This window comes from Cebus imitator, unplaced genomic scaffold (assembly GCF_001604975.1).
Source record: "Cebus imitator isolate Cc_AM_T3 unplaced genomic scaffold, Cebus_imitator-1.0 Scaffold38, whole genome shotgun sequence".
Taxonomy (NCBI): Eukaryota; Metazoa; Chordata; class Mammalia; order Primates; family Cebidae; genus Cebus; species Cebus imitator.
The window spans coordinates 7851371-7876061 of NW_016107353.1; the positions used below are offsets into that span (position 1 = coordinate 7851371).

Here is a 24691-nt window from a genome sequence, read left to right on the forward strand (position 1 = left end):
TTACTCTTGGTAACTTCTGTCATTTGGAGGTGGATAGGAGTTAAATGTCTTCTCTCCCACAACCTTGCCACCAAGTGGTATGTTAAACAGCGAAAACGTCTATCTCTGAATTCTCCTACCAGTACAAACATTCATTAAGTAGGCAGGTACAAAACCCATCATTGAACCTGTTCCTGAAAGCTCACGAAGCCTCTTTTGCCTGTCTTTAGGTACTCCAACAAGCATCTTGCAGAAAGTTCGTTCTGAGGCTGGTGCAGTTCTATTCTGCTGGCTGAAGCAGCTGCCCTTCTAGTCTGATTAGAGGATAGAGCCTTATTAAAGGATGCAGACAAAGAGAGTGTTCAACCTTCAGTGCTTTGGGTGCTGGGCTCAAAGGAGGTTTTTTAAATTTTTTGAGACAGGGTCTGTCTCTTGCCCAGGCTTGAGTGTCGTGGTGCCAGCACCATAGCCCTCAGAATAGCTGGGACTGTGAGCATGTGCCACCACACCCAGCTAAGTTTTAAAATTTTTAGAGAGACGGGGTCTCGCTTTGTTGTCCAGGCTTGTCTCAAGCTCCTGGCCTTAAGCAATCCTCCTGTCATGACCTCCCAAACTGTTGGGATTATAGGTGTGAGCCACCACACCCTGACTAATTTATTTACTTATTTTTTAAAGACAGGGTCTTGCTTTGTCATCCAGGCTGGAATGCAGTGCTGTGATCATAGCTCACCGTAACCTCTAACTCCTGGGCTTTAGCGATTCTTCTGCTTCAGCCCCTCAAAGTGTTGGGATTACAGGCAGGAGCCACTGCACCTGGCCTCAAGGGATTCTTCCGAACTTCATTATTACAAGGGTTTCCAAGCCTGAGAAAAATTTTAACCCATCACATGTTGAGCACCATGCTTTTCATTAGTAAACTATTTATTTCTAATGTTCCGTATGCTAGTAAACTTTCAGGTGTAGCTTTAGGTACCATATTGGAATTATTTGAATTGTAGTCATGTCTGGGAGTAGATTTCTGATTAGAATCCTTCAAATGCTAACTCACTTTTTCCAGACTCCTCATTTGGATGCGTTCAATGTTAAGAACTGTCCTTGGAGGTGGATTACAGTTAGTTTACACATAAACATATTAGTGCTATAACAGGATTCAGAATTGTCTAAGTGCTACAATAGGATTCAGAGAGAAAGGGGGAAGGGGTTATTCCAGCCTAGGGCAGGTTGAATAGTGGCTGGATCTGAAATTTGTGGGGGAGGTATGGGGAAGTGGGAAGGAGGGGAAACATTTCCTTCTCTCAGTACGATTCCTAAAAGTGGTGCCTGTCAGCATTCTTAAAAAGGTTATTACCTTTTAAAATCATGACATGACAGTTGATAAGCCTTTGTTAAAAAGAAATTAAGAAGCAGCAGCAGCAGCAGCAGCAGCAGCAGCAGCAAGGTAAGAGCAAGATCACAGGGGCACAGGGGAGAAGATGTAAAGGGGGGTGTCTTTGTGTGGGGAACTGACTGATGTCACTTTCAGGGATGACAATAGCTGCCAAAAAGTTCGAGATAGATGAAGCTTGGTTATTCCACCATAATTTTGCTCCCAGGTTTTATGAAAGCAAATCTCAGGTTAAATTCTCTGTGGCATGTATTATTAAATGTTTATTAGGCAAGCAGTGGAAACCAGTTTATACCAAACTGGTCAGTGGAATTGATAAAATCCTTTAAGGAGCTTGCATCACCACCTTGCATTGTATTTTTTGCTAGGTAAATAGATAAAAAGAACATTATCCAAAGGGGGATGGCTTCGGAGCTCTTTTGTAGACAGGCAACCAGAAATTCTCCAACCATGTGGCTGAATTTAGTATCTTAAAGTCCATGACTAAGGAGGAGTCTCTCTAAATTGTCTAAGCCAGTCTGCCTCTCTAAAGTTAATGTTGCTAATTAGCCGAATCAGATATCGCCAAGGAAAGTTACATTGACTTTTATCAGTATTCAGAGCTTTGAGATGGAAAACAAGAGTTAACTGTGGCCTTAGAAGTCCTGTTATTCAATGTCTAAGTTAGTGCAACAGTGAAACACTTGAATATGCATCACAGTGCCTTTTTCTAAGGTCTTTTTTTTTTTTTTTTTTTTTTTTTTTTTTTTAAAATTTTTTTTTGTAAAACATGATCTGTCTTGTCTAAAGCCAGGATTCAAAAAGTTGCTTTAAAAGCTGATTGTTCCTCCCCACAGGAATCTTCAGTAAAAGGCAAAAAATTTTATACAATCTAAAGAGAAACCAGCAAGTGCTGTGAGTTAGTTAATTCATTACTGCAATAACTGCAACTCCTAATACAACGATGGTGCCCACAGTTCTCACAAAAAGAGTTACTACTGCCTGTGGTTTGCACAAAAATTGTTTAAGTAATCTTCTAATAGTTAGAAATGTTGAGTCAAAAGAAATAGTCTTTTAAGCTTTAAAGAATTTACTATGTGCAGGATACCATGGGTATGCAAATGAGGTATTGAGTCATCACCTGGAGATTCCACACCTTGTTATTCACCCGGTGCCTTTGGCGCTACCACTAGGGGGCGAAGTAAAGGTCATGCTAGCTGGGTTCTAAATCCCATCTTGGATTAAACCCTAGAAACGCTCATTTTAGCCGTTTTTCTATGATGGGACTTTGAGTCAATTTGTTACCTTTAACATCCTCTTATTTTGAAACAATTACACATTTACAGGAAGTTGCGACCATAGTACAGAGAGGCCTCGTGTACCTCCACCCAGCTTCCCCAGTGGGGAATCGTTTTGATTTCCCCCTCCCCCAACTTTTATTTTAGATTCCAAGGGTACATGTGCAAGTTCATTACCTGGGTATATTGTGTGATGCTGAGGTTAAGGGTAGAATGATCTTGTCACCCAGGTACTGAGCACAGTACCCAACAGTTGTTTCTTAGCCCTTGCCAGCCCTTGATCCCACCCCACAGCAGTCCCTAGTGTTTGTTGTTACCAACAGGAGGACCTGATAGTTAGCTCCCCAGTAGGGAATCTTCTATAGTGAACTCTCAAACCCAGGAACTTGACATTAGTACAACCCACAGGCTTTAATCAGATTTCACCTGTTTTGCAGACGCTTTTTTGTGTATGTGTATGTAGTTAATATGCAGTTTTATCCATGTAGATTCATGTAAACACCAATATGATAAAGATACAGAACCTCAAAGAGCTACTCTGTGCTGTCTCTTTGATGGCCATACTCACCCTCCTCCTTCTCATCCCTAATCCCTGAAAACCACAATGCTTTTAATATGTATATGTATATGTATATGTATATGTATATGTATATACACACATTTAGGATTCTTCTATCTTATTGGTGAGAAGATAATTTTATCATTCTCCAATGACCCTTTTTGACCCTGGTGATTTTCTTTCTCTGAGGTCTACTTTAACAGCCATTGACAGAGTCACTCCCACTTACTTTTGATTCATATCTGCATAGCAAATGCTTTTCCATCCTTTAACGCTCCACTTCTCCACTTTGTTATATTTAAAGTGAATTTCTTGTAGACAGTCTAGAGTTGGGTCATTTTTCTAGCAATCCATTCTGCCCAGCTCTGTCTTTTAATTGCTGTATTTAACTCGGGGTTTATTCAGCTTCTTGAATCTGTAGGTTTATGCTTTTGCCAAATTTGGGGATTTTTTTTTTTTTGCCATTATTTCTTCAAACATATTTTTAGCCCCGTATTTTTTCTTTCCTTCTGGAAAATTTAATGACACCAATGTCAGATCTTTTGTTCTTGTATCAAAGGTCTCTGAGGGTGTATTTTTTCAGTCAAGTTTTTCCTCTCTTGTTCAGATTGGGTGATTTTTGACATATCCTTAGGTTCAATAATTTTTTTTTTTTTTTTTTTTTTTGAGAAGAATCTCAGTCTGTCATCCAGGTTGGAGTGCAGTGGCACAATCTTGGCTCACTGTAATCTTTGCCTCCTGGGTTCAAAGGATTCTCCTGCCACAGCCTCACAAAAGCTGGGATTAGTGGCATGTGCCACTATGCCCAGCTAATTGTATTTTTACTAGATACTGGGTTTTGCCATGCCAGCCAGGCTGGTCTGGAACACCTGGCCTCAAGAGATCTGCCCACCTCAACCTCCCAAAGTTCTGGGATTACAGGTGTGAGCCACCATGCCCGGATCAATAATTCTTTCTTATGTAATCTAATTCTGCTAATAAGCCCACCTAGTAAGTTATAGTAAGTATAATTAATATTGTGTTAATGTAAATATTAATATTTATGTCAGTATTTACTTAATTTTATTTTGTTTGTTGTCATTCCTTAGGTCCCGAGGTCTCTAGCCAGTCTGCTCTTTTCACCATTCAGAATCTCCTTGCGTTTGTTTTATATATTACAGCCAAGGTTTTTAGCTGTCGTTGGTGGAGGGATAGGGATAAAGGTGTGTACTATATCATGCCTGAAAGCAGAATTCTCTGTGTTGTAGTCTTTAAAGTAAGTTTTAGGCATAATAAATAAGATGAACTATTTTATTAATACACAAATAGGTTTCTGAAGAGAAATGGTGGAAGCAGAGGGCAGTGGGGGAAGGGGGGCCATGTGCCCCGAGGATGTGGTGAGTCTTGGTCTCGTTCTTGTCTCTCTCTGTTCCCAGTCTCCCAGGCCCCTCAGCTGCCTGTGATGGCTGGTGGGCTTAGGGGTGCTCTGGGTGGGGAGGTGTCTCCTGGACAGCTTGGGCAGCTAATGGGCAAAAGGAACAGATGTAAAGATGTGTGGGAGAACCCTTCGACATAGCTCTGCTCGCCAGTTTGCCTGGTCTTTCAGGCAGAGTGTAAAGCAGAAAGGTGGTATCTGGGATTATGGAGGGTTCCCTTCCTCTTCCCCTGGACAGACGGCAAAAATGTTGTACTTTTCTCTCTTGAGATCACACTTTCTTTCTTAATTGGCCTTCCAACCTGGGGGACTCCCACATTTTGGGACTCCATGTCGAGTTCCAGTTTGCTAGTGTTTGCCCACTGCAGAGATGCTTGGTAGAAAGCAGTTTTCTTGCATGTGTGAAGACTTCCTAAGCAGAAAGTAAATTCTCTGAGTGGGAGGATCATTTTAGGAGCTGGGGCCCACAACAGGCTGGGGATCTTTTTTCCTTCTATGTTATTGTGACTCACTTTGTCTTTTTGATTCTCTGAGGAAGTGACACTAATGGTATGTATGATTTATTAGCGTCGTTTGAAGCCGAGGAGTCATGATTTTGTGTAATTTGTTCTCTAGTCATCTATTACTTTTTTTTGGTCATGATCTCTAACTTATCACCTTTTTTCATCATTTATAACTCTTTTTTCCTTGTACCTTGTAGAGAATATAGTTAGTGTTTTTCCAATGTGAGAGGTGGGGGAAAATAACATAGTTTTGTGCCTTCAACTTCACCCTGAAATTTAATGTTTCTTTTTAAACATTTGATTCATTCTTTGCTAACTTTAGGAGGAAAGGTGGGAGAATATGGCATAGATAGAGCAAGGAGACAGAATCTATGCATGTTAAACCAAATAGATTCTTCTTGCTCTCTTGCATAATCCAAAGTGACTTCTAAGAAATAGGTAGGTAGGTAGAGAGTTGTGACCAGAAGATATTACTGAGTTTAGGTTGGCAGTTGGGCTGAAGATACGCAAAATAACTTACCCGTGTTAACTAGGTCTTCTTGATTTAATTAAACCCTCTTCAGAGGCTTTCTCTTTTCTTCCTCCATAAAACACCTCCCCTTTGCCATTTTACCCTGGACCAATTTGCCTGGCTTGTGTGGCAAGGGGCAATGAAGAGGCTGGTAATGGTACACAGTAGAACAGGGCAGCCTGTGCCTGTCCTGTTGGCAGTGTCCCTGTGCTTGTAAGCATCTTCACCTATGCAGAAGGGTGGAGAGGTTTGAGCAGGGGCTTTGTTATTTACAGAAAAAAGGTTTTATTAGTGGAAGCATTTTATCTTTAAGACAGTATTGATTGGGAGAGTGTGGTGTCTCTGGAAATTGTAAGCAGTAAAATGGTTTAATTGAAATTCTTTTAGAAATAGAAAAGCAGCTGTTGAAGGAAAAACAAAACTCTTCCAATAATTGCTCAATGAATCATTAGCCTGAGCTCATTTGGAAAGCAGTGCCTCTTTTGTGCAGATTTCTTACAAAATTTGTCTCCTTTTGTGTTTCTTGCCTGGAGATTTATGGGCCATTAAGGTCAGTTTGCTGCCTTTGAATATGCAGGGAAACATTTACGATTTCAAGAACGTTATAAAGATTTTCTCTGATCACAGGTAACTTTTACTCAGTGTAATTAGATATTACATATCATCTCAAAGTAAACAATAAGCAAATAATGCTATTTAGGAAATAAGTACACAAAAATATGTCATATTTCTGCAGTATTTTATTTTTACAACTTACTAGATAGGAGGATAAGGAAAATAGTCAATATATTCAGCTGTATACTGTTTTCTCTGAAGGAAAAAGATATAATAATGAAAAATATAAACTGGTTGGTAAGGTAGGTCATTTTCTGCTTTTTCTTTAAAAATTGATATACAATAGATGTATACATTTTTGGAGTACATGTGATACTTTGATATTCAATGAATATACAACATGTAATTATCAAATAAAGGTAATTGGGATATCCATCACCTGAAACGTTTATCTTTTTTTGGTATAGAGAACATTACATATCTTTTGGTTTTGAAATACACAATGCATTTGTGAACGCATTCTAACACAAACAGTCACTGCCTTTGTTACCTAGTTCTTGAGCATTTATTGGGTTGACCTAGCTGGTGTTTTCTTCCATTTCATTTTCCTCCGTTGAATAGACTTATTTCAGAGTAGCGTTCTTCAAAGTGAATTATGTTCCTAATGCTTTTGTTATAAAGCTAGAGCTGGATTCCAATCAAATGAAACATTTCTTCCATAATCTTTTAGTCAAGGTTCCATTGCAGACAACAGAATCTATTGCAGTGATTTAAAAAAGAGAATTATTGCAGGGATTTAAAGACATTTCAGAATAATGGAAAGGCCTGTAGGAGCAGGCACTAAGTGAGCTACCAGGAACAGTTCTGAGAGCCCCTGTACGAAACATCTGCTGTTGCCTAGCTCCTGGCTTGAGAACCTAGGGTTCTGGTGACAGCTTCAACATCTCTGAACTGACTGGACCGTAGAAATTCCACCATGGCTGCTGCAGAACACCTAAAGGGCCTCTGCCACGGTTTTCTTCAGAAGTCTCACAGCCCATTGTTCCTTTACTCTCAGAGTCATAGTGTTTGTATTTGTTCATCAGAAGTTCAGCCATTTTTAGAGCTGCTAGCTACAGGGAATTCTGGGATATGTAGTTTTCAGCCTTCTAGCCTATACTGTGCAGGAAGTCATGCTGCAGGGGATGAGATAGTCGTGGTTGAGTTAATCGGCAGTACCTGCTGTACAAGCAGTTGTTTTCTTCTTAGGAGAAGGTTAAGATGGCTGCTTTCCCATAGCATTTTAGCTGTGGCAGCTTTCCTGAATGCTGAAGTCCCTTTTTGTTAACCATGGACTCACTTCTTTTCAGTCCACAGTCTCTAGAACTTTCTTTTTTCTTTTTTTCTTGACTGGTTTTGGAATCTTGAACAGCTGAACTCTCTCATATTTTAACTGCGGGTGCTTCTAACTGTTTCAGGATATGCAGCTTGAAAACTCTTGGAGTTGTGTTTCCAGGCCTAGCAAAGTAAAATAGAGTTTGTTGTTTATTCGTTTATTTATATATTTACTTAACAAACAAAGACATACTTAATACATTCCTGGCTGTATTCCGAGTGTTTTCCATACTTCATGTATTTCTGTGAATATGAATCAGGTCCTCTATTGTCATAGTACTCTACTTTGGCCATGTCTTAAGAGTCAGTAATTGATTTATCAAAGAGTGGGCTTGAGTTGGTCAAGATAATCTGCAGAGCAGATCATCCACTAGAACTATTCTGTGAGCTTATATTTTCTCCCTGCCTGGAGTTATAAAGGCCTTCTAGGGCACATACTGGGTTCCCTACTTTTGGTATCTCTTCCTCCCCTTTCCCAGTAGACAGTGCTTATACTGGGTTCTTTAAAATAGTTTGATTCACTGTATAATCATTCAAATTTTTAAAACTTTTTTTGAGCTTCTAGTATATTCTGCTTATTGGGGGATACAATACTGAATATATATGTAGACCCTTTTGTCACAGTCTAGTGGAGAGATAGCTCAGTAACCTGTAACTAAAGCATAGTGGGGGCTGGGTGCGGCGACTCACGACTGTAATCCCAGCACTTTGGGAGGCCGAGGCAGGGGGATCACTTGTGGTCAGGAGTTTGAGACCAGCCTGGCCAACATGATGAAACCCTGTCTCTACTAAATTATCCAGGAGTGGGGGTACATACCTGTAATTCCAGCTTCTTGGGAGGCTGAGGCAGGAGAATCGCTTGAACCCAGGAGGTAGGGGTTGCAGTGAGCCAAGATTGCACCATTGCACTCCAGCCTGGGCAACAGAGTGAGACTCTGTCTCAAAACAAAACATCACAATGGGGCTTTTCATGGTGGCTCACACTTGTAATCCCAGCACTTTGGGAGGCCAAGGCGAGTGGATCACTTGAGGTCAGTTTGAGACCAGCATGGCCAACATGGTGAAACCTCGTCTCTACTAAAAATTAGCCAGGCATGGTGGCGGGCACCTGTGATCACAGATACTCAGAAGGCTGAGGCAGGAGAATCACTTGAACCCTGAAGCCAGAGGTTGCAGTGAGCCGAAATCACACCAGTGCACTCCAGCCTGGGCAACAGAGCAAGACTATTTTAAAAAATAAAAAGTAAAAAGCACAATGGGATAAGTTGCTCTGATACAGGTAACCATAGTGGCGTATTGTGGGAGCATAGGCAAGGGACACTGAATCCAGACTGAGTGGATGGATTAGGAAAGGCTTCCTGGGAGAAGGCTTGACTGAGCTGAGACATAAAAGTTAGGTTCTCATTGACGTGATGCTTCACTGATGGATTTTCCAAATAGAGGGAGCAAAGTGTGGGAGGCCCAGCTGCATGAATGTGGTGCTGTGGGGTCAGAGGGGTCAATGCAGTTGTAACATGGGCTGGTGGGGGCAGTGAAGGTAAGGTAGGATAATGAAAGTTTGGACAGAGAGACAGGGCCATTTTATGAAGAATTGCGTGAGTCTCACTGAGAAGTTTCTCTGGATTGCTAAGGGGAGCACATGAAGAATATTAAGTGGGGGAAATAACATGATAAAGCATGGTCTTAAAAACATTACTTTGGTGTTGTGTAGGTGGCATGGAATGGAAGGAATGAGTCTAAATGGGTAGAAGTGAGTAAAGACAGTCTGAAGGATAAACAGGTCAGTACATAGCACAGGGAGGAAAAAGATTTTGAAGTAACTCCAAGATTTTCCAGAATAACAAAGCCTAATTGATGTGCTGTGACTGAGTGTAGGAACCATCGTGTACTAGATGCTCAATAAAATTTATTTGAAAGATTTCAATGATTATATAATGGGTCAAATAATTAAAACATTTTTTTTTCCTTGGTTCCTTGAGACAGTCTTGCTGTGTCACCCAGGTTGGAATGTAGCGGCATGATCTTGGTTCACTGCAACCTCTGCCTCCCAGGTTCAAGTGATTCTTATGTCTCAACCTCACTAGTAGCTGGGATTGTAAGTGTGCGCCAGCACTCCCAGCTAATTTTGTATTTTTAGTAGAGACAGGGTTTCACCATTTGGCCAGGCTGGTTTCAAGCTCATGGCCTCAAACTGTCCACCTACCTCAGCTTTCCAACGTGTTGGGATTACAGGCGTGAGCCACTGCACCTGGCCTCAAATCATTTTTAAGGCTCATCCATGGCCTTTCTAGACCCTGCTTCATTTGTAGATGTAAACTTCTTGAGCTGATAGCAAGGCATCTACACGTGTCATCCATAGAAATAATAAAACGGTGCTCTTGACCCATCTCACTAGGAGATCAACAGTGGAACTATTCAGCAGCTCATGGACTAATTACCAAAAAAAAAAAAAAAAAAAAAAAGGACTCCAAAAACAGTGGGACTAGGGAACTGGCTTGAAGAACTAGTGGACTAAACCAACCGATGTGGCTACAGGGTGAATTTCTCTCATTCACTTAGGGCATCTCGGTGAGCGCCTTGGCACGTGTTTTGGTACTTTACATTTTAGCCTATTGACCAGGCCTTCCTAGCTACATGTTTGTGTTGTTTTCAGCTGGAGAATAGGCTTCAATTTTCTGGGGAAAGCACACAACCAGAATCTTGGCTATCCCTTGAGTTAACAACACAGTACTTCAGCTAAGAGGCTGAGGGTGAGCGTTGGGATCTGGCGAGGTTTAAGGTGATGAGAATTCAAGGCTAGAAGGAGGAAAGATTTACTCAGTGGTGAGTTGCTAGGGCAAGTCCTCATTTGCCAGGAATTTTTTCTTGTAACTTTCTTCCCTAGTGACATAGGGGTGTGAGAAGGGGGGACCGGGTGACAAGCACTTTCTTAGTATTTCTTTCCTTTAGCCTGGAAAATAACTTTTTCCCATTTTCTGAAAAGAATCTTAGACATTGTGCTAGTTGAGCCCTTCATTTTACACATAAGAAAACTCAAGTCCAGATAGTGAAGTGACTTTTCTAAGTTTAAACAGGAGCAGAAATGTGAAAAGAACTAGGTGGCCTAATGTTTTTGCTGCCTTCCTACTCCCTGCCATTTTAAAGGCTTACTGAATGTTGGGTGTCTAGCAGACAGATTTGATTTAAGCCAAGGTTCTTGCTCTAAGAGCACTCACCACTTTTTCCTCCAGAGAGAAAATACATGAATAAAAGCGAGATGATGAATCTGCCGTAATAAAAGTTCTATAATTAGCCGGGCGCGGTGGCTCAAGCCTGTAATCCCAGCACTTTGGGAGGCCGAGGCGGGTGGATCACGAGGTCAAGAGATCGAGACCNGGTTCTTGCTCTAAGAGCACTCACCACTTTTTCCTCCAGAGAGAAAATACATGAATAAAAGCGAGATGATGAATCTGCCGTAATAAAAGTTCTAGGAGTGCAATGAGGTCCACCCGGGAAGTAGGGACGGGAAAGCTTCACTTCTGAGCTGACGTTTGAATTGTACCATTTACTGAGTATTTTGTGCATGTTACTGTGTGGTTACGGGGCGTCAATGAGGTGCACTCTAGGTTGGAGATTATCTAGTCAGATAGTGTTGTGGGGCAAAGGGGTGGGAAGGGCGGGGAGTCCAGGTGCAGGGACAAGCACTAGTAGAAACAGCTCAGAAAAGGGTTTCCTCTTTGGCATCAGACAGGCCTAGATTTGAAACCCAGCTCTGCTCCTTACTAGGTTTGGACAAATAATCTGCTTTCTGTGACCTTCAGTTAACCCATTTGTAACATGGAGTTAAAAAACAAAACTACTCAGGAAAGAAGAAAAAAAAAAAAATGAGCTTCAGGCCGGGTGTGGTGGCTCACGCCTGTAATCCCAGCACTTTGGGAGGCCGAGGTGGGTGGATCACTTGAGGTCATGAGTTTGAGACAAGCCTGGCCAACGTGGTAAAACCCTGTCTCTACTAAAATTAAAAATATTAGCTGGGTGTGATTGTATACACCTGTACTCCCAGCTACTTGAAAGGGTGTGGCATGAGAATCACTTGAGCCTTGGAGGCGGAGGTTGCAGTGAGCCAAGGTTGCTGCACTGCAGCCTGGGCAAGAGCAAGACTCTGTCTCAAAAACAACAACAACAACAACAACAAAAAAAAAAAAACCCAGAGCTTCCTTATTTCAACTGCATTACATTCTGGAAAAAGTAAAATATGGAGACAGTAAAAAGATCATTGTTTGCCAGGGATCGAGGGGGGCAGGGGCAGGGTGGGAGGGCTGAAGAGGTAGAATGCAGAGGATTTTCAGGGCAATGAAAGTATTCCGTATGATATGATATAACAGTGGACGTGTCATTATACATTTGTCCAAACCCGTAGAATATACAACATCAAGAGTGAACCCTGATGTAAAATGTGGACTTTGGGTGACAATGATGAATCAATATAGGTTCGCCAATTGGAACAAATACACTACTGTGGTTGGGGATGCTGATGGAAAGGGGTTGGGGGTCTATGGGAACTCTGTGTATGTTGTGCTTAATTCTGAACTGAAAACTGTTCTAAAATATAAGGTATTTTAAACAAATGAACCACTTTAAAGATTGTTATGAGGTTATAATTAGAAAACACATACTCGAATGTTCTTCCTTGATTGTGTGGGAAGAAAGGACAGATCAGTCAGTTTCACTGATACATGAAGTTGAGTTGCAGCACCGTTACTCCTCCCGCTTTGCAGCGGGTTTTTAATGTGTCTTCACTGTGGAGCGTGGTGGCCTTGGTGCTGGGGGTCTTCCCATTTAGACTTTGAGCTCCTCATCGTGCCTGGAGTAGAACTCCACTGTGGGTAGGAAAAGAGGCAGTTACAAACAATAGGCCCGGACTCTTTGCTTTGTTAAGAAAGGAAGACAGTGTTTTGCCAGGAAGTTAGTTACTGTTTAAGAAACCCAGAACGATTGTGTTTCTCGGAGTTCTTAGTATTTCCTGGCAGCAGAATGCAAGCCTGGGAATAAACAATGGCGTTTGTTAACTTGTTCAGTGAATTCTGAAGTCTGGGTGCTCAGAGCTTTGAATGGTGAACAGGAGGATGATTGCTCTGTTGGTGAGTGTTAGGAAGCAGCTTCGAGCGTGTGCCCTTCCTGCCTGGGAATGGTATAGAATGGGTTGAGCTGTTAAGGATTCTGTGAGTTTGTGAACATCAGCTGTAGGAAGGTATAATCAGTCATGTAGATCCTTGCTACTCAAAATGTGGTCCCCAGGCTGGTAGTATTGCATCACTTGGAAGCTTGTAGAAATGCAGAATCCCAGACCACATACTAGATTGACTGCATCAGAATCTGCATTTTAGCAAGATACATAGAAGGCTAGTGTCCACCTTGAAGTTTGAGAAGCACTGGTGCAGGAGGTTGGATGCAGGTGACTTCTTCTTGCAGTACAGCATCCTGGCTTCCATGAAGAAGCCTTCCTCGTTCTGCCCGGCTGGGATTTATCCCCAGTTTGTATCTGACCCCATTAGAGTACCAAAGAAGAGGTTCCTAACTAATAACCATGGAGTCAAGAAGGAAAATGGGGTAAGGAACAGAACATGATGTTCCTGATTTCAGGCTTTAATGTTTGCCTTCAAATGTGTGATTGAGCTCAGAGTCTATAAAGCTTTTGCTTCAAGAAGCAGAGTCAATATTTTTCTTATTCAAATCATTAAACATCATCTTGATCTATTCATTGGCTCAACTTTTCTGTTTGATCATCTCCCTTAGGTAACTGTTTTAAATGGTGAAGGATAGACATGAGAGAGACATTTTTATTTCCTTTAAATGAACGTTTTCTGCAAGAATTTGTGGTGAAAGGGCATGTGTAATTTTTGTTGATGGGATTTTACCAGCACAGAGTTTTCATGAGTCCTGGATTTTCTGGTGGAACAGAAAGTCTTATATGTTATGTTGTATTAGAGCCTTTTTTCTTTCTAAAAAATGAAACTTGGAGAAGTTTTGAGGTATAGATAACCTTGGGGTCATGAATTCTAAATGTAACTCTAGGTGTTCAAAAATGTTATATTTAAAAATCTCAAAAATTATTTTCAGTTTGTATTAAAAAAAAGTCTTGGCTTTCAGTGTCTTTTTAGCTGTATTCCTATTATAAAAGTGATATTTTACTAGCATGGCCTCATTACTTGACCTTTGAACTTGTTTACCTTTATTCAGTTAATTGACTGAAGGCTAATTTGGAAATTTTGAGATGGGGAAACAAGCCCTGGATCAGGGATCAGGAGGCAGGTTAAAGATTTGCATTCTCTGCTCTGCTGCCTGGCTGTGTGTTGGGCACATCCCAGGCTCTGGTGGTGTCATCTCTAAATGGAAGCAATTCAACTAGATACATGATTTCCAGCAGGGGACAGGGGCTCTGTGAGCATGCCATGTATCAGGATCTGGGGTACGGGAGCATGTGTAATTTGAGAATGCACAGTATTGTATTTCCTTATTGGAGAAGCGGGAAAACTATATATACATTTTTAAGTGAGTGGCACCAAGTAAAGCATAATACAATCTTGGCTGGTGGTTTACAAGGGATGGGAAGCACATGGGGCTAGCAGGTACTACTGTTGAATGAGTACTGTGTGCTGTTATCAGCTTCTAATATACATATGCTCTATTTAAGCCTTGAAAATTCCTATAAGGTAAGTACTATTGTTGTATGAAGAAACAGAAAGGCTAAGCATCATGTTCAAGGTCATCACAGCCCATGTGTGAGTAGGTCTGGGCTCCGGATCCAAGCCAAGCCTCCAGTCTTAGCTGCCTTGCACTCACAGTCTGTTATGAATCCAGATCAACTTTATGTGTATCTTACTGTTTCTAATGGTATGACATTACCCCACAATCTTAGGTGCACCAAAAAAAAAAAAAAAAAAATCACACTTTTCTTCAAATCCAATTAAGATAGGCTCCAAGTTCCACTTGCAGAGATTGGTGAGGGGTTCAATATCAGTGGTCATTGAGGATTCCTTTTCCAGGCACACATTTTGGTTAGAAAATTCTGAGACCCTCAAATCCCCCTCCATCCTGGTGGTACTGAGATGTTCATTGGCCAAGCCTGCATTGCCCGTTTGAGGGTGACCAATGACATGTGCATCTGTCCATGCTCCTCTTGGCCTCTGTGGTCTTCTCTGGGGCTCCTGAGGCCATGACTTCCAGGTGCTGGTTCCTAAGCATCCACATGTCCACTCTTGTCAGAGGTTTCTACCTACTCCTGCCAGGGGCTTCGTAGACGTGGAACCTGGTACCAACGCAGACATAGAATGCTACATGGACACAGAGCTTCTTGGGGAAAGGGAAGTGTACCTTTTGTTTCTTTATTACAAATTCATATGAAATTAGTTAATTTCTCTGACAAATTATTCTATCTGTAAATGGCAACAAGATTTAACATGACTGACTTTAAGCCATTTTATTAGTGTCCAATTTACATTTCTCTTCGTGAAAACATCTCGTTGTCTCAACAGGGATAGCCTCAAGTCGTTACTTGTACTATCCATGTGACCTTGTGTAAATGAAGTGAGTTCCTTAAGTCTCTGTTTCTTTTTTTGCAAAATGGAAATAATAACAGTATCTATGCTGTAGAGGGTCCTGGGAGATCAGCTATGACAAAGACACTGAGTTGTAGAAAGTCCAAAGTGCATTTGGGGAATGTCATTGATTGTTGGGTTGGTGCAAAAGTAATTGCAATTTTTGCCATTACTAATAGGAAGCTGGAGGGGAGTGTACAGGTGGGTGGGGGAAAGGCAAGAACTGTGTAAATCCTATTTTACAGAGCTTGGATTCACACTGGCCTTCTCTCTGGTTGTGTTAGTAACTGGAGTTTGTGTTCTGACTCAAACATACACTGAGATCTTTCTGATAAACTCCTATTTTGACCTATTTAGGATGCGACTGACTTTGAGTGGAGCTTCTGGATGGAATGGGGGAAGCAGTGGCTGGTGTGGCTTCTCCTTGGCCACATGGTTGTGTCTCAGATAGCCACACTGCTGGCAAGAAAGGTACGATTATGTGTGTTGCTACCTTTTAAGTGTCTTTTTCCTTTGCCTCTTGGGAAGAAGGAGCCCTGAGCTAGAGATCAGAAGACATGGGTATTAGCACTGGGAGCCTGGAGAACAAGATAAGTGATTAATGATCAATATAACATGTAAGATACAAGGTCGTATGTTCATATACTGCACTTTCTCAAACTTATTCTTCAGACATTGAATATAAATTTTAGAGTAAAACTACAGGGCGTGGTAGACTTTAAGATCATTCCTAATCAAATAATCAAAAAGTCGCCTGTTGTTGAGAATCCAGATGACTTCACTTTCAAAATCAGAAGAAAGTACCAATTTACTTAAGAAGTGGGAGTAATTTTACTGTCAAGTAGTTTATGCTGCTGTAGCTGTTTTAGATGGGAAGTCCAGTAGCATTTTGCTCTTGCCTTGGCCTGGCTTGGAGAATGAGAGATTCTTCAAAGTGGTTATTTGAAAAGTACTTTTATATGAGGTAGGATTGAGACCCTCTTCACAGGTCTAGCTACCAAGGGATCCGATATACTGCCAGCAGGATCTTTTTGTCACCTGGGGGCCAGGGTGTTGCCCAGAAGCCTCTGATAAATGCTTCTTGCCTGCTGTAGATTCATCATGGAGGAAAAAAGTCTGTACTTGGAAATTTCCTGAGTAAAAATAAGACACAACCAAAACTTGACTTGGAAGTCAACCTAGGAAAAATGTTTTGATTCTCAGAGGCTCCCAGAGGTGATAAAACTGAAGTAGAAGAGAAACAGAAACCTCTGGAGAGAGAGACCAGAAAGTGAGACGCAGAAACAGGAGGCCCTGTGGTTAGACGTGCACCTAATCTGGGCCATTTTCTGACTCTTCCCTGAAAGTTGGTGCTTTCTGGGCTTGCTTCTCATCCTGGAAGACAGGAAATCCCAACAGCATAATATCTTCCTCTTAAATATGATACCGATTATTTTTTTTTGTAGCCACTCAAGTGGCTGCTGAACTGGCAAAACCTAAAATACTAGATCATGTCAGATCTAAATATATTTTAAAATTTCATATAACTTTGTGAGCAGATCTAATAATAAATAATACTTTTTTAATGTTTGTAAGCTAGTAATGAACATATCTACCTCAGCCCTCACTAACGGTTTTTTTCTTTCATACATTTCTGTCATTTTTTCCCAAGAATTCAAAATTTCTGGAAATTTAACATTTTGATTTCTAACAAAGTTTCCCACCCATGTGTAAATGACTTATTACCATAAATCTCAGTTTTCCTATATGTAAATAGCTTAATACCTGTTTTTTTTCTTTACCTCTGTGAGGGGAAGGTGAAATACTGTGAGGATTGTCCTAAGTCGATTGTGTAGTGAAAGACTGCTAGACATTGTGTTACTCATGTTTGGTCCTTGGTTTTGTCACTGATCAGCTTTTTAAAATGAGCGAAGCTTTTTACTACTGAATCTTAATTTATCATGGTCTTAGTGCATTTTTGTTGCTTATAACAGTATATAAAATGGAGTAATTTTATAAAGAAAATGAATTTACTTAGTAATTTATGAAGAAAAGGAATTTATACAGTTTCAGAGGCTGGGAAGTCCAAGGTTGAGGGGCCACATCTGGTGAGGGCCTTCTTGTGGGTGTCTCTGCAGTCCCAAGGCAGTGCAGGACATCACATGGTAAGCACAATAGCTCAGGCCTCTTTTTCTCTTCTTGTAACGCCACCAGTCCCACTGCCATGATACTGTATTAATTCATGATATGGTTTGGCTTTGTGTCCCCACCCAAATCTCATGTCAAACTGTAATCCCCAAGTCTTGGAGGAGGGGCTTGGTGAGAGGTGACTGAATCATGGGGGAAGGCTTCCTCCTTACTGTTCTCATGATGCAATTTTTATGAGATATGGTTGTTTGAAAGTGTAGCACTCCCCACTTTGCTCACTCTCTCTTCTGCTCTGCCATGGTAAGATGTGCTTGCTTCCCCTTTGCCTTCCACCATGATTGTAAGTTTCCTGAGGCCTTCCAGTTATGCTTCCTATTAAGTCTGTGGAAGTGTGAGTTAATTAAACCTCTTTTCTTCCTAAATCACACAATCTCAGGTAATTCTTTATAGGAATGTTTAAACAGACTAATACAACCTATGAATGAATTAATCCATTAATGAGGGCACAGCCCTCATAATCCAATCACGTCTTAAAGGCTGTATCTCACAATATTGCCACATTGGGGATTAAATTTCAGCACAAATTTTGGAGGGGACAAACATTCAAACCATAACAGTTGTCCTTAGTAAAATAGGATCAATAAGATAGTATTAGTTTTTTTTTTCCCTTTAAAATGTGAGCTTCATTTGTTAGACAGTTCATCCTTAAAAGTAAAGGTGAAACATGGAAAAGTGGGACAAAGAGAAAGCACAAAAGAACTAGTTGAAGTAAGTTTAAATATGTCAGTCATTACAATCAACATAAGTGGATTCTCAATGGATTCTCAGACTAGATGAAAAAAAGAGAAGTAAAGGAAAACAAAAACCAAAACATAGTTCAGAGAGGCTCTTCTTAGCTAGATATCCTTAAAACAGAAGGACACACAATTTGAAAGTAAAAGGTATGAAAAGATATTTCAGGCAAATATGAAACCCCCTCTCCTTCTGACAAACTACTGGTGCAGTTTTATTAATAGTGGCAAAGAGCATTACTAATGACAAAGAGGGCTGTTGTTTCATAATAAAGAGTTAAGTTTTCTGGGTCCAGGCTTGCACATGGAGGCCTGACACAATCCAGTGGTCTTTATGAATTGGGCAGAAATAACCCTTTGGGGAGTTATAATTCAAGGTTGGCATAATTCATGAGCTATTTCTTGGAAGAATAGGGACATGGAAGTGCAAGACACTTAATGAAAATAACCTATTTTTGAATGTGAATGCTAAATGTTGCAAAATAAAATAACCTCCGTGGATTTAAATTTTGAAATAATTGGGGAGATGATCCAAGATGGCTGAATAGGAACAGCTCTGGAGCGCAGGTCCCAGAGAGATGCAGAGGCCGCCGCAGGTGATTCACAGGCAAGCAGGGTCTGGGGTAGACCTCCAGCAGTCCTACAGCAAAGGGGCCTGACTGTTAGAAGGAAAACTAAAAAACAGAAGGAAATAACTTACCGACAGAAAGGACGTCCACTCAGAGACCCCATCCGAAAGTCAGCAACTACAAAGACCAAAGGTAGATAAATCCAAAACGATGGGAAGAAACCAGTGCAAAAAGGATGAAAACACCCAAAACCAGAACCCTTCTCCTCCTCCAAGGGATCAAAACTCCTCATCAGCAAGGGAACAAGGCTGGATGGAGAATGAGTCTGATGAATTGACAGAAACAGGCTTCAGAAAGTGGGTAATATCAAAGTTCTCTAAGCTAAAAGAACATGTTCTAACCCAATGCAAAGAAACTAACAACCTTGAAAAAAGGTTTGATGAAATGTTAACAAGAATAAACAGCTTAGAGAAGAATATAAATGAATTGATGAAGCTGAAAAACACAACATGAGAACTTTGCAAAGCGTACACAAGTTTCAATAGCCAAATAAACCAAGCAGAAGAAACGGTATCAGAGATTGAAGATCAACTCAATGAAATAAAATGAGAAGGCAAGATCAGAGAAAAAAGAGTAAAAAGAAATGAACAAAGCCTCCAAGAAATACGGGATTATGTGAAAAGACCTAATCTACATTTGATAGGTGGACCTGAATGTGACAGAAAGAATGAATCCAAGCTGGAAAACACTCTTCAGGATATTATCCAGGAGAACTTCCCCAACCTAGCAAGGCAGGCCAATATTCAAGTCCAGGAAATACAGAGAACACCACAAAGATATTCCTCAAGAAGAGCAATCCCAAGGCACATAATTGTCAGATTTACCAGGGTTGAAATGAAGGAAAAAATGCTAAGGGCAGCCAGAGAGAAAGGTTGGGTTACCAACAAAGGGAAGCCCATCAGACTCAAAGCAGATCTCTCAGCAGAAACCCTACAAGCCACAAGTGAGTGGGGACCAATATTCAATATCCTTAAAGAAAAGAACTTTCAACTCAGAATTTCGTATCTGCCCAAACTAAGCTTCATAACTGAAGGAGAAATAAAAATCCTTTACGAACAAGCAATTGCTGAGAGATTTTGTCACCACCAGGCCTGCCTCATGAGAGCTCCTGAAAGAGGTACTAAACATAGAAAGGAATAGCCAGTACCAGCCACTCCAAAATGTACCAAATGGTAAAAAGCATCAACACAATGAAGAAACTGCATCAACTTATGGACAAAACCACTAGCTAGCATCAAAATGGCAGGATCAAATTCACACATAACAACATTAACCTTAAATGTAAATGGGCTAAATGCCCCAATCAAAAGACACAGGCTGGCAAATTTGATAAAAAGTCAAAACCCATCGGTGTGCTATATTCAGGAAACCCATCTCATGTGCAAGGATGCACATAGACTCAAAGGGATGAAGGAAGATTTACCAAGCAAATGGAGAGCAAAAAAAGCAAGAGTTGCAATCCTAGTCTCTGATAAAATAGACTTTAAACCAACAAAAATCAAAAGAGACAAAGAAGGACATTACATAATGGTAAAAGGATCAATGCAACAAGAAGACCTAATGATCCTAAATATATACGCACCCAATACAGGAGAACCCAGATACATAAAGCAGGTTCTTAACGACCTACAAAGAGGCTTAGACCCCCACACAATAATAGTGGGAGACTTTAACACTCCACTGTCAGATCAACAAGACAGAAAATTAACAAGGATATTTAGGACTCGAACTCAGATCTGGACCAAGCAAACCTAATAGACATTTACAGAACTCTCCACCCCAAATCCACAGAATATACATTCTTCTCAGCACCACATCACACCTACTCTAAAATTACATAATTGGAAGTAAATCATTTCTCAGCAAATGCAAAAGAACGGAAATCATAAACAGTTTCTCGGACAACAGTACAATCAAATTAGAACTCAGGATTAAGAAACTCACTCAAAATTGCACAACTTCATGGAAACTGAACAACTGGCTCTTGAATGTTGACTGGATAAACAATGAAATGAAGGCAGAAATAAAGATGCTCTTTGAAACCAATGAGAACAAAGACACAATGTACCAAAATCTCTGGGACACATTCAAAGCAGTATCAAGAGGAAAATTTATAGCCATAAATGCCCACATGAGAAGCAAGGAGAGATCTAAAATTGACACCCTATCATCAAAATTGAAAGAGCTAGAGGTGCAAGATAAAAAAGAAAAACACTCAAAAGCTAGCAGAAGACAAGAAATAACTAAGATCAGAACAGAACTGAAGGAGATAGAGACACAAAAAACCCTTCAAAATATTAATAAATCCAGGAGCTGGTTTTTTGTAAAGATCATCAAAATAGATAGACCACTATTAAAATCACCAAATCAAATGGAGGAAACTGCAAGGAGCAAACATAAATACACTTATTAGTATGAGACTATTACATTTCCAAGGGTCCTTTAGCCTAATTTCCCAGTAGATTATCTTAGTCTGTGAGCCCCTCACAGTATTTCTCCTTATCAGCTCTCTATGCTGGGCTCCATGGGAGCTTGAAAATGAAACATAAAGTAGGTTTCTCTGCTGCGGAGGTTTACCTAGTGGCCAGGTGTTAACTAGTTCCACATGGCTGGGGCGGCCTCAGAATCATGGCAGGAGGTGAAAGGCACTTCTTACATGGCAGCAGCAAGAGAAAATGAGCTTTAGGGAGAGATTTTAGCATAACTTCATCCATAGTTGATATATCATGTAGGAACCCCCCCCCCATAAGAAACAATACAAGTAATAAGCCTGATATAAAGAGCACAGGACATAAAGAATCTATATTTAAATAAAAGCTGTTAAATTCAACAACTGGAGAATCCACATTCTTTTGAAGAACACAGACTATTTATACAAACCGAGTACCAGTGGACCATAAAGTAATTCTCAACAAATATCAAAGGATGTGTTCTATATAGGGTGACTTCTTTAATCCCCGTGAAATTAAGTTGAAAAGCAATGAAAACAGTATCTACTTTTGCCAAACTAGAAAGTATACTTACCTGATAATAATTTTCAAGATGAATTAAGGAGTTAAAATGAACATCAAAAGTATTAAACTTTTAGAAAATATGACATAGGAGAATATTGATGTTGGCACAGAGAAAAACTTTTTATACAAGACACCAAGTGCAAATTATAGAGGAAAACACTGATAACTACATTAAAATTAAAACCTTTTTATCCAATGACAATAGGAAAGTGGAAAGGCAAGTCACTAGTGGAAAAGTAATTTGCAAACTGACAAAGGATTGGCATATGGAATAAAGAAAAAAATTTCATAAAAACAAAATCACTCAATAGAAAAATGGTATGAGATATGAAGGGGAATTTATAGAAGAGGAAGCATAAATGACCAATAAACATGAAAAAAGGTTTAACTTCATTAGTAATCAAACGAATCTTAAAACTACAATAAGATATCATTTTATACTTTCTACTTTGGCAAAAACAAAACAAAAATCCCCTGATGATATCAGTGTTAGCTGCCTGAACTCATACAGAGAGGGTGTTGAATATATGTTGGTATAACTACTTAGTAACACATTACATAGTAAAGCCAAAAAGGTGCCTACCCTACAGCCACTAGCACTATGTGATTTTTTTCCTTTTCCTTTACAGACAGAATCTCACTGTGTTGCCCAGGCTGGAGTGCAGTGGTGTAATCATGGCTCACTGTAACCTCAAACTCCTGGGCTCAAGCACTCCTCCTGCCTCAGCTTCTAAGTAGCTTGGACTACAGGCCATGACACCGCACCTGGCTAATTTAAAAAACTTTTTGTAGAGACGAGTCTCTGTGAGATCTCGCTATATTGCCCAGATTGGTCTTGAACTCCTGGCCTCAAATGATCCTCCCATTTCAGCCTCCCACAGTGTTGGGATTACAGGCATGAGCTCCTGCACCTGGTCAGATAGTTAATATATTTTTAACCAATTATGTGGAAGAATGAAGTGATGGACAGAAGGAAAGGTGGAGTTGCCCTGGGGACACTGCGTTTTTCATCTGTCCTCCCCACACCTCTGGGCCATACACATCAGGACCCAGTTGGTCTCCTCCGATGGCTCTCCTTTGCCTTCCATCCTTGTTCTTGTTCCTCCTTGTTTGCTTCCTGTAGATCAGTGTTTCTTAAATTTTTTTTAGTATTGTCCCTGAGGCACCTTTCTAGATAATTTTTAAGGGAAAAAATTAGGTACTATACATATGTCTGTGCTTTATGCATAAGGAGTAAGGTTTTCTTACCCCCCAAAACCAGCAAGTAACCTAAAACTTATGCAAAATATAGTACTAATCTTCTACAAATGTTAAATTATTTAAAGAAACAGTAGAGATGGGGTCTTGCTGTGTGGCCCAAGGCTGGTCTCAAGCTCCTGGCTTCGAGTGATCCTCCCACCTCTGCTTTACAAAGTGCTGGGATTACTTACAGGTGTGAGCTGCCATGCCCAGTCATCATTAATTTTAATTTCCTTTCATTCTATCCTTAGGCCTAGCCTACAAAATCTGCCCCACCCCACCCCGTTTGGAGGAGATACAACCCTTGTTGAGAATGCATGATTGAGATTAATAATCTATTCCTGATTGGACACCCTTCCCTCTTTCCCATCCTCCTCCACGGTCAGAACTTCCTGTTTTGCCCCGATACTATCAGAAATCTGGCTCTGTTAGGATATAGATGTCCCTTCATTTAATTTGCTTGTACCTTTGAGTTTTTGCTCCTCCTTTCATGGGAGGCAGTATTTGTGTGGTTAAGAGCATGGGGATGAATCCCTGCATTGCCACTCTCAAGCTGTGTAACCTCAAGCAAGTTGCTGAATATCTCTGTTTCCATAGCTGTGCAGGAGGGATGGCACTGCTGGCTTTGTGGAGTGGTGGAGAGGATCTGATGAGCAAATGTTTTTCAAGGTTATGCTTGCACATGAGGACAGCCCATTGGATGGCATCTGCTGCTGTTGTCTGCTGGCATTTATTCCTGGGAGCAGTTTATTCTGTGGTGTTCAAGAATGGAGGCGACCGTCTTGAGATTCCAAAATCCTCAAGAGCAAAGCCCAAGGTCTAGCACCCATATCAATATTCCCATACTGATGGTCTTTTCAAGCTTGTCTCGGGTCCTAGGGGAAAGGATTGAGAAACAGCCCCTTCCCTTGGAGAGTCACAGTTGAGTGGAAGTTAGGAAAGCAAATGCTGCTCACTCTTTTGTGCCTGATGTAGTCGGCTGGGCGCGCTGTGGTGGGAGAAGGTGTGGGCCTCACCTGCCATTCTGGTGTCAGGGCAGGCCTCTGAGAAGGTGGCCTTTGAGCTGTGGCTTGAAGGAAATGGAGTTCCCTTGTTTCAGCTTCCTGCATCTTGTTACCTAGCAGGGGTAGACAGGTGGGCTCTTGTTCTCTGCACAGCTCATCGCGTCCAGTGTCAGTAGGAGGTGTTCTTTGCATTTCTCTTGGAATGAGGCAGCGTGAGCACTGAGTCATCTCCCTCTGTGCGTGCCTCTCTCATCCTCTGGGTGACCACAGGTTTGATTTGTGAGACAGCTGGTGGGCCGGGTTCTGCTGGTGGCTGGGGCACAGTGCTTTCTTTGTCTGAGTTTGCTTGGCCCTTACATAAGTATGAACCACGTTAGCCTCATGAGCTCTGTGCTTTCACCACCTGGACTAAGTGATCCAGATGGCCTTAATTCGGTAGTTGTTTTTGGTACCTATTCAGGGTGGAAGATTTAGGCTGCAGTTGTCCTTGTTTTCCTCTCCATTCTCTGAGGCATCCTGAACCATAGGCAATGCTATGCAGCTACAGGCTTGAGCAATTCTTGCCGTTGTTGCCTTAAGCCCTGAAGGATGCTGGCCTTCTCCTTTATCTAATATCTAATCTCATTTCTTCCTTTGCTCACACCACCTCCTCCCACAGAGAGGTGGCAGGTTATTTTCAAAAGATCTCTCTCTCTCTTTTTTTTTTTTTTTTTTGTCATTGTAAGTAATAAAAGTTTCCACTGAGCTCCTTGGC

General features: G+C 40.9%; 1 protein-coding gene and 1 non-coding gene across 10 annotated transcripts in view; one reads left to right on the forward strand and one right to left on the reverse strand.

Moving 5' to 3' along the window:
- Window positions 1-24691, forward strand: part of HHAT (hedgehog acyltransferase) — a 354783-nt gene that overhangs the window by 47337 nt on the left and 282755 nt on the right. For all 9 annotated transcript variants that reach the window (XR_005199664.1, XR_005199669.1, XR_005199665.1 and 6 more), the window contains one exon: window positions 15491-15604. Coding sequence is in view for 1 of the 9 variants with exons in the window: in XM_017525581.2 (XP_017381070.1) it covers window positions 15491-15604 (114 nt within the window). In the remaining 8 variants the exon portion in view is untranslated. The remainder of the gene's footprint in view (window positions 1-15490; window positions 15605-24691) is intronic.
- Window positions 2140-2252, reverse strand: LOC119470724. Its single transcript, XR_005199690.1, has one exon. It is a non-coding gene; the product is annotated as a U5 spliceosomal RNA (small nuclear RNA).